This window comes from Columba livia, chromosome 3 (assembly GCF_036013475.1).
Source record: "Columba livia isolate bColLiv1 breed racing homer chromosome 3, bColLiv1.pat.W.v2, whole genome shotgun sequence".
In the NCBI taxonomy this organism is placed as follows: Eukaryota; Metazoa; Chordata; class Aves; order Columbiformes; family Columbidae; genus Columba; species Columba livia.
In genome coordinates, this window is record NC_088604.1 from 8235483 (window position 1) to 8245769 (window position 10287).

At 45.8% G+C, this 10287-nt stretch overlaps 1 protein-coding gene across 5 annotated transcripts in view; it reads left to right on the forward strand.

The window, feature by feature from the left end:
* The window catches only part of ITSN2 (intersectin 2), an 88259-nt gene that overhangs the window by 76301 nt on the left and 1671 nt on the right, over positions 1 to 10287 (forward strand). For all 5 annotated transcript variants that reach the window (XM_065055755.1, XM_065055756.1, XM_065055752.1 and 2 more), the window contains 10 exons: positions 2861 to 2982; positions 3858 to 3964; positions 4590 to 4773; positions 5589 to 5687; positions 5850 to 6017; positions 6875 to 7087; positions 7789 to 7910; positions 8435 to 8517; positions 8678 to 8761; positions 9034 to 9207. In XM_065055755.1, coding sequence (XP_064911827.1) covers positions 2861 to 2982; positions 3858 to 3964; positions 4590 to 4773; positions 5589 to 5687; positions 5850 to 6017; positions 6875 to 7087; positions 7789 to 7910; positions 8435 to 8517; positions 8678 to 8761; positions 9034 to 9207 — 1356 coding nt within the window. The remainder of the gene's footprint in view (positions 1 to 2860; positions 2983 to 3857; positions 3965 to 4589; positions 4774 to 5588; positions 5688 to 5849; positions 6018 to 6874; positions 7088 to 7788; positions 7911 to 8434; positions 8518 to 8677; positions 8762 to 9033; positions 9208 to 10287) is intronic.

Sequence of the window (10287 nt, forward strand, 5' to 3'; positions counted from 1 at the left end):
CCCGGCTGGCGAAGGCAGATTGTGCCCACAATGGCGTGAACATCCTGGCAGTGCCCTGCTCTCCGTGGCAGTCAGGCTGCCTTCTCCTCCAAACACCATGCAGACCTCTTATCTAGTGAACAGAGGGAGCTGAGACCCATGAGCAGCTGAGATTCCCCTCTGCAGGCGCTCCTAAAAATCCTCTTGCTTTCCATGAGCTGTATGGAGAGCTTGGGGTGAAGCTGCACAAGACAGAAACCAAACAAACAGCTTTCTGCTGCCAAAAAATGGAGAAAAAAAAAAAGGCAGTTTTACTGCTTCCACGCACATTCCTGACTGCTAAACTAGCAGAAAACTACTGTTTTCTTTTTCCACCCCTCGGGATCCATTTGCTGCCAGGGTGTGAGCCGGGAGTCAGATAAGTGCCAGAACTGATGCAAGGAAAGGACTGTGGGAGGAGGATGGGCGGAGATGCAGGTCCACCCTTTCCGTCCCAGTGAGCCCATGGGTTGCTGTGGCCACTTTGGAACAACATTGGCAAAGGCACTAGGTAGGTTGTTTTCTTCTGTCTCATTTGCCTTTCTTCCCTTCAGATCCAGACGTCTGAATCCACCCTCTAAAATCAGGTGTGTGCACTGCACACTGTTTTTATGTCAGCATCATCAGACACATCAAAATTTGGGCTGATTTCGCTAGTGCTTATTTAAATATAAAATAGCACTCATCCATTCGTCGCAAAAGCTGATAGTTTAAATACAAGGTTAGTGCAGGAGCCAGTTAATTTAAATGCATTTTTGAATCTGATAATGAGCTTATAAGCCAAATCTATTTTAGGTGCGTTGAAAAAGGCCTGTTTTCCTTCTAGTGTTCACTTCAACTTAAGTAGACAGCATGAGATGGACACAAAGCTGAGCGCGTGGGCTGTTCTAACAGCTGTGGTGCGAGCAAACAGCAACAGGAGCTTCAGTCTGTCCCTGCAGGGGTGGACCTTGCAGTAGAAAAAAGAACCATGTGGTCGAAGCTGGAACTTCAAAATCTGGAGAAATAGGGTCTGGTTATGTTGCAAGCCCTTGATTATCCTCATTTCATGTCTTAGGAACCAGTAGTGCTTAAACTCAGTCCTGTACGGACTGGAATCCAGAAGTAGCGCACGTTGGCCACAGTCTGGATGGACTGAGATACCAAACTTCCTAAGAATCACTTTGATGTGTAGCTTTACTCCTTTTTCTCATCTAACTTTGGCCTGATTGTAACCTTGGGAATAACTAAGGCCAGCAGCAGCATGATCAAAAGAGCTGCAATCCCAGGTATTTTAATAAAAAGTGGCATTTTGTTTTCAAATCTTGTCAGAAAGCTTAAGATCTGTGATCCCCCACAGAGGTACAGAAGAGAACTGAGAAGTCCTGATTTTAAATCTAGCTCTTGCCTTTACTGTTTTACTTCTTTGTGTTGTTCAAAGGGTTTCCCCATTAAAATATTGTACTTGGAATGGTATCATAAACCTTCGTGTGCCAAGTGTTTCTCTCCTGCTGAAGGATGCTGCTCGGTGCCTGCCCAGCACGAGGGCCCAAGCCTGTGAGGTTCCCATTAGGCCACTCTCACATCGACTTCAGCCAAATGTTTAGTGTTTCTTGTTGTTTTTTTTTTCCCACTCAGATTAATTACTATCTCATTTTCATTTCATTCTTTAGAGCAGCCTTCCCATAAGCAGATCTATACATTGGCATTGCATAAAGTCACATTCTAGTGTCCTAGAAGCGTCAGGGTGACGAGGCAGACAGCCCTTCGTGCTCTGGGTCGCTCTGCCTTTCACACCACCTGTAAACTCTCCAAACGTACCGTTCCTCTAGAAATGCCGGATCCAAACGAGTCCCTGCGATGTCCTTTCCACTACCCTGCAAAATCCACAGTTCACGTATTAAAACCTGATGCCGCCACATCAAGCGATAGATGTACGTTCTCAAGCGCTCTCAAATTGTTCCTTCTTTTTAAGTTTTCCCTCACCCTGCTACTTTGCAGTGCTCTGCTGGCATGGGACGGCTAACAGAGGGATCAGAGTTTGACTTTCTGTGCTCTCCTTTCCCCATCTAAATATATTCACCACTTCATTTTACCAGTTTTTGGTTTGGTTACTAAATTTCAAACGTTGCTTACTAACATGTAGACTGTGGAGAAAAAGCAGCGTCAAGCTGTAGGGTCTGCATGTTATCATAGAAAACTTGGGGTTTGTGCCATTGGATGTCTGTGTGATCCTGTGCATGATTTTGGTTATCCATACGTGATGCATAAAAGTAATTAAACATATTTCAGGCTTGTTTTGTTTCTAAACAAGAAAAAGAGTTGTGCAACTGTGAAGTTACACAACTATAACTTTATGCATTATAAGTTTACAAATTTGTACTGGTGGTTTGTATCATAAATGAAAAGCCAAAGCAGAGTTCTATAGAAACAGGGTAGAGATTAAAGGTGCAAGTTGTAAGTCAGACCCAGACACGTCTTCATCTCACAAAAGACATTACATAAGGTAAGAGAAAATCAGAGTTTCCAAACAGTGTGGCAGAAAAAGGGAAGAGATGAGGAAAATGATGAGACAAATGGAGTGGCAGGAAGTCAGGAATTCTTTTTTGCCATCACAGGACAAGAAGAAAGGATGCTCAAAGAAATAAAAAGGTGACAGACTAAAAAATTACATAAGGGGGGGAGTCGATCACTACATCACTCAATCTTGAAACCTGCTGCTGCTGTGGACAGGGTTTTTAAAGAGAACCACTGCGTATATAGTCTGAACCGTGGGCTCGTGTATGTTGATGCAATTTTGTTGTTATAGTTCATCAGATCTGATGGCTGAGTGGGATCTAAAGTACCGGCTTCCTTCTCGTAGGGTGTGCTGACCTCCAAAGCCTTGACACGATGCAGCCGATGGAGCGGAAAAGGCAGGGCTACATTCACGAGCTCATTCAGACAGAAGAAAGGTATATGGATGATCTCCAGCTCGTCTTGGAGGTGAGATGTCTTGGATGTGAAAGTGCATTTGGGAGAAGAACACTGCTGTCCTGCTGAATAGTAACAATAAAGGGATTGTTGCGAATTGTGAAATGTTAGAGGAAGAAAGTGAGGTTCTGTGAGCTCCTCCATTTCTATCAAATGTGATGTGGTTGTCCACCAGGCAAAAACATCGCATTGTGAAAGCTGTCATCTTCCTGTTTTCCAAATGCTGTTCTTAGGTGTTTGGGCTCAGTGTAAAGATGATCAGCTGGGCCAGGGTGTCTGGCAAAGCTGCACAGGCTCATGACAGAAGTTGTATAAGCACCACAGAAGCTTATCGTTGGCCTTTGTCTCCAATTCTGTTTCTAGGAGCCAGACCACCTCACTAGGCAGGGCAGTATCTGGCCAGCATTAGGTGGTCTTAGGAGTCTGACTTGACCTCTCTGTGTGAAACAACTGTGTGGTGAAGTGCTAGAGATGTTAACTAGGCTGAGTTACACAGGTATTCTGCTTTCCAGGGGCACTGTGCCTGAAGGAAGCTGCAGTTCTGCACACAGGTTGCCTATGAGTGCTCTGGGGATGGGTGTGATGCCCAAGTGTAATTTGTGTAGCAATTGACTTCAAAATCATGGGAATGCTTTTCTGCTGAACAGCCCGCAGGTCCCAGCGCTCATCCTGCTTCACAAATGGTGATGCTGGTGTCAGAATGAGGTCACTGGCTTAGGAGAAATAGCGACAGCTGTCACAAATGCTAGTAAGGAATTGCTTTTAACTTCTCATGAGAAACTGGACACTGAGTATTTCAAAAAGCAAACTCTCTGCCAGGATAAACAAGAGGCTGAGCTGCTTTTGCCTCTGGAGAATTGCTCACCTTTCTGGTTTTTTGACTGCAGGTTTTCCAAAAACCAATGGCTGATTCGGGCTGTCTCACAGAGGGAGAAATGGGCCTGATCTTTGTCAACTGGAAGGAACTCATCATGTCAAATACAAAGTTACTCAAGTGAGTACTTAGCCCGTTTTTGTGTTTTTCTCTTAGTCTTAATTCTCTTGTTCCTTTCCCCAGGAAGCTGTCTGGTTTTACAGTAAATATTTCTGTCCTTGCTGATTATTCCCTGTGCACACGTGCATTCAGAACAGCTAAATGCATTCAGACTAACTCACAAAGGAGGAGTTAGTATGAGAGAGAGCGGCATAAACAGCAAGAACAGAGGCACATTTGCTATAATACCTTAGAAACGGAGCCTGCACGAAAGCACGTGCACGGGATGCATCCTTCCCAGTTTTCTGCAAAGCAACCTTCTGTTCTCTAAAAATAAACTTTGGAGAGACAAAGTGGCTAATAATTCATTGAAATGGCATGCTGGCTGAATGTAGAGATTGTTGCCGATTGTCCTAGAAACCTCAAAGGAGAGTCACAGTCCCACAGACCCCATCGGGGTCAGCTCAGCGTGTTGTGCCGGTGGCTTCTGGGAGTTCAGGCTGGACCCTGCACCCCCTGGCAGCACCTGTGTCAGGGAATTCACCTCGCAAGCTCGTGTCCTTTCAGAGATGGGTCTTGCAAGGGTCTCAATTTCAGCCTCACAGACTGGGCAGCAAAGTCAGATGGTGATTTCTTTCCTCTTCAGAGCCCTGCGAGTGCGTAAGAAAACGGGAGGAGAAAAAATGCCAGTGCAGATGATCGGGGACATCTTAGCGGCAGAGCTGTCGCACATGCAGGCCTACATTCGGTTCTGCAGCTGCCAGCTGAACGGAGCTTCCCTGCTGCAGCAGAAAACTGATGAAGATGCTGATTTCAAAGACTACTTAAAGGTATCTTATTCGGTAGCTTTTGTGCCTTTTCCTTCCCTCAATGACAGGAGCCCGTCTAACCAGCATTGACCAGATCAGAATAACCCAGAAGAGTACAATCTTGTAAATCTTCTAAGGTTTATTTATATAATGACCAGGGTTAACACTGTGGTTTTAATTTATATGCCTCTCTTCCTCTCTAGCTAAATTATTACTCCATTCCATTGCTCGTTACTTCAGTCTAACGCTAACCCAAGGTGCCAGTGTCTGCACCTTCCAAAAATTCCTGCTGTCAGGAGGGGTAAGAGCCTGTGGAGTTGAATAGAAAGACTGTTTTGCTGAACACACTTGTAATTCGGTGGGGTGCGCGGTGTGTCTGAATGGTGGGGCACATGGTGCCCTGAGTGCCACAGGCAGGCACGCTGCAGAAACCAAAAGGCATTGCTGCTGTACTGCAGCTGATGAGGCGGTTTTGAGGCCATGAAAGGAGAAATGCCAGAACTGTTGACATCAGGCATTTGTTTCTTTCATTGCTTTGTTTTTTTTACATCCTGAGTGGAGCTTGAAATGTCAAAATAAAAGCTGGAAAGGTTTTGAATGTAAGGATTCCGCATGAACAATCCTACGGCTTATGCCCGCAAAGCGTCTGAGTATAATGACAGCGCCGGCTTTCCTGTTTGTTCTAGATACAAGTGTTGTTTGCTTACCAAAAAAATCTAAGATTTCTCATAAAGCCTGGAAAAATTAATCCGATCAGAAAGTTTTTAGTGTGGTGAGGCAACTGTTTCTTGATGAGTAATACGATGTGTCTGTTGAATCTCTGGGTTGCACCATAGAAACTTGCCTTGGACCCTCGCTGCAAAGGAATGCCCCTCTCCAGTTTCCTCCTGAAGCCTATGCAAAGAATAACCCGCTACCCTCTGCTCATAAAGAGTGTGAGTACCCTATAGCAGGTGAATGCTTTTGAGTTTGATCTCAACAGCAAAAGCAAAAAAAACCCTTGTCCCTTTTATGGGGATTTCTCTGAGAGCGTGAAGAAGTAGTATCTGTGTTTACCTGTTTTTATGTTCTTTCCTCCCCTTTTTGACACATACCAGATTCTAGAGAACACTCCAGAAAATCACCCCGATCACAGTAACCTCAGACTCGCCTTGGAGCGCGCGGAGGAGCTGTGCTCTCAAGTTAACGAAGGTGTGCGGGAGAAAGAGAACTCGGACAGGCTGGAGTGGATACAGTCCCACGTCCAGTGCGAAGGTCTTGCTGAGGTAACCGCGATGATGCGCTGTACCGTGGGGACTTTTCCGAGTCGTTTCAGAAAGGCTGATGGGAGAACAGGACTGCTGGCTCACATCTGTTATTAGAACATGATCCGCTGCTGGGCTCTTGGCAGAGACGCTTTTAGTAGATTCTGCTCACAGCCATAACATGATGAGCCCTTGTTTTTGCATGATTTTGGCAGTGGAGAAATCTTGATTTATCAGATTAAAACTGATATAATTTAAACTGTTAAACAGAAATAACTCTTATCTCTGGGCTAAGTCAGGTGTTACTACATGAAATTTCACTCAGTGTATGTTTCCAAGGGTTGCCCTTTACACAGAAGAAACATGAGGAGGAACTTTATTCCTTTGAGATGTCAGAGCCCTGTTACAGGCTGCCCAGAGAGGTTGTGGAGTCTCCTTCTCTGGAGACATTCAAACCCACCTGGACACATTCCTGTGTGATCTGCAGTGGGTGAACCTGCTTTAGCAGGTGGGTTGGACTGGATGATCTCCAGAGGTCCCTTCCAACCCCAACCAGTCTGTGATTCTGTGAAAGGGCACAGAATGGCAGATCCTCAAAGGTGTGTGGTGTTCAGGCTCATGCACCTTTCAGGACAGCCTTTAAAATGAGGTGTTGGGACAGTTCTCCACTGGCTGCGTAAGGAACCAGGGCCTGACAGGCCCGGAAGGTCTGTCCTAGTTCCATCACCTAATCATGCACCATAAGAGGGGACCTGAGTGCAGATTCATTAAACAAAACAGAAAAGGATTTTGAGCAGCTTGAGCAATCTCCACTGTGAAGAGGAGCAGGAACTGATGTTCTGCATTAACTTGTGCTTCTAATGGGTTTTCTCTCCCAGCAACCAGTGTTCAACTCCCTCACAAACTGCTTGGGACCACGGAAGCTCCTGCACAGTGGCAAGCTGTACAAGGCCAAGAGCAACAAGGAGCTGTACGGTTTCCTCTTCAACGACTTCCTCCTGCTCACCTACATGGTGAAACAGTTTGTCTCGTCTGGCTCCGATAAACTGTTCAGCCCCAAATCCAACTCCCAGTTCAAAATGTACAAAATGGTGAGTGAACTGAGGTGCCCCGTGGTCGTGTTGTTACGGTGGGACCCAGCTTTGATGGGGAACGCTGCTCTCCTGCTGGGATCGGCCATCGTGCCCCATCTGATCGTGTGCTGTCATACGGGCACGTACTGGCAGCCAGCACGCACAAGTGCCAGTGGCTTAGTCCCTGGTTTCATAAACACTTTTGTCCACTTCTGGGTGAGAGGGCAGAAATAGCATCGTGCCTGAGCAGCTGAGTGGGACGTTCAGAAGCAGGAGCCTTGACTTAATTCTGCACAAGTTCCTGCATCCACAAGAAAATACCTGTCCTTTAGAAAATGTAAAGTAGAAGCTGCAAAACTTTAGTCTCTGTATGTTCTCAGGATTTTGGAGCTGGGGAGATAAGTTTAAGTATCAGGGCTGCTTTCTGACAGGGAACTGGGGAGATTTCCAGGATTTCCAGGCTCTGCACTGTGGCTCTGCCTATGCAGTCCTGCCCCTTTCACAAAGCTCTTCGTCTAGAAAGACAGAATGGGCTGTATCACCAGAGCAGTTTTTCCTCTCAGTCCTTTCTCACATCCTTTGTGTGGTGATCTGGTTGTTCATCCTGTGTCCTGTGATTTTCATTTGCCCTACAGTAAAACAATGTATTTGAATGTCCTTGTGAGTTTCCATTTACCGTCAGGGTGACGCTGCCATGGTGATGTTTGCTTTTCTTTCAGCCTGTTTTCCTTAATGAAGTCCTAGTGAAATTGCCCACAGACCCTTCAAGTGATGAGCCAGTTTTCCACATATCACACATTGACAGAGTTTACACGCTTAAAACTGACAACATTAACGAGCGGTGAGTAGTGACAATGCAGGTCCGAGCTGTAACTTTTGAGCATGGCTTTAAGCTGTATTTCCAGTGGGGTCTCTGAGTTCAAGAACAAGGTTTAGTCTTCTGATCAGGAAATAAACTGGTCTGACTCATTTGAGTTACATGTTTTCTCTCATTTTGTTCTGCTTGTGCAGCAGCTCTTGTAATGGAATCCAGAGTCACATCTCCTGCTCCTCAGTGTTACAGTTGTATAGAATATTTCAGGGCTACAAAGTCCAGCATCCCATGGGATTGTTCCCCAATCTTGGTCAGTCTTTAATGTGATCCAGCAGCTTTAATAAAACAGCAGCTCCACGTTCATTTATTTAGGCTGTGCAGAAATGTGACATAAGTTTAAATCCAAAAACTCCACCACTTTAGTCCTTGATTTAACTTGATTTGTGACACTTCTGAAACCCAGTGGGGGGAAAAAATGGAAAAAGAGTTGCTGATAGTGAAGAATTTCCTGCCTGTGGGATGACCCTGACCATAGGGATTGCTCTTTGCAGCACTGCGTGGGTCCAGAAAATCAAAGCAGCATCAGAGCAGTACATCGAAACTGAGAAGAAGAAACGTGAAAAGGCTTATCAAGGTACCTACCGAGTTCTGTGTTTCCTTCTAATCCACCTGGACACATGGGCAGGGCCTTTTCTGGAGGATGCCAGTGTCTATGCAGGGTCGTCCTCTTCAGATCTATCACCAGTTTTTACGGTGGCGACCAAACCATTTCTTTCTGACTTCTTTGTTCCCAGCTCGCTCACAGAAAACCTCAGGAATTGGACGCTTGATGGTGCATGTGATTGAAGCAACAGAGCTCAAGGCCTGTAAGCCCAATGGTGAGTGAAGGAAATAGCATCAAATTATTCCTGCAGTGTTTGGAAAGGCTTGCTGAGAGGAATTTGGTGATTTGGGAAACATTGTGGTTCAAGCTACAGCTTCTGTACAGATTAGCTATTGTTTAGTGTCAGAGGACCAAGTGATACAAGGGGTATAGGGACTGCCTGACCCACAGCTTCTGGACAGCAGCGTCGATGCGTGTCCAGGCGGCCTGCAGATGGGGGGGAGGTTTCTGCGCTGCAGGGTGTTTCACTGCTGGTTCTGTGTTTAGGGAAGAGCAACCCATACTGTGAAATCAGCATGGGCTCTCAGAGCTACACCACGAGGACCCTGCAGGACACCTTGAACCCCAAGTGGAACTTCAACTGCCAGTTCTTCATTAAGGATCTGTATCAGGACGTTCTGTGTATCACCATGTTTGACAGAGATCAGTTCTCACCTGATGGTAAGCGCAAACGTTTTAGGAAAAATGCTTTTTGGTGATTTGGGGTGCACGGTTCCTCACCAGTAGTTCCAAGAGCCTGTAGGTATGATTGCTTCCTGAGAAATGGTGTGTAAAAGCAACACCTCCTTACTCGAGAGGTTCAGTAGCCTTCTGCTTGGAAACTGAACAACTTTTTTTGGCAGTCAGTTGCTTCAAGTGCTCTTTAAAATGTCAAGTGCTTTTTCAGGGCTCTGACACACAGTTGATTCTGTGGAGTAATTTCTGTACTTAAAAGGGGCCTGTAAGAAAGACAGGGACAGACTTTTTAGCAGGGCCTGTTGTGACAGGACAAGGGGTGACAGCTTTAAACTAGAAGAGGGGAGATTCAGGCCAGACATAAGGAAGAATTTTTTCCAGTGGGGTTGTGAAACCCTGGCCCAGGTTGGCCAGAGAGGTGGTGGATGCCCCATCCCTGGAGACATCCCAGGCCAGGCTGGACGGGGCTCTGAGCAACCTGATCTGGTGAAGATGTCCCTGCTCGTGGCAGGGGTGGCACTGGATGAGTTTTGAAGGTCCCTTCCAACCCAAACTATTCTATGATTCTGTGATTCTTGCAGATCTGCAAGGTGCAGCCTTGACCTGAGTTGCCCCATGTGTAACTGTAGCTCGGTCTTTTCTCGAGCGAGGTGACGTGACTTTGTGAGGCTGCTGCTCCCCGTTGGACAGTTGCCTGTTGTTTTTTCAGTTCGTTGTAAATCTTTTAATGCACAGACACAAAGATGTTCATATATGAAATGGCCACAAAGAGGACATATAATTTCTGACTAGGACTGTAAACCTACTAGTGGCAGTAATTGTTCAAGGTCATTGTTCTTGTGAAAAGAATGCTATATAAGCCTAATTAAAAGTTGGCTGAGCCAAAATAGTTGATTTTTTTTTTTAATTGTCTTCATAGCACCGCCGCTGACTGGTAGACAGGTCCCATCACTTAACTTTGATCTTCCAGCTCTAAGACAGGAAAACAAGAAACTGTATTTCTGAAAGGGAAGCCCTTAGATCAAACTGTCACACAGAGGCAGGTTTTCCATCCTAATTCCATAG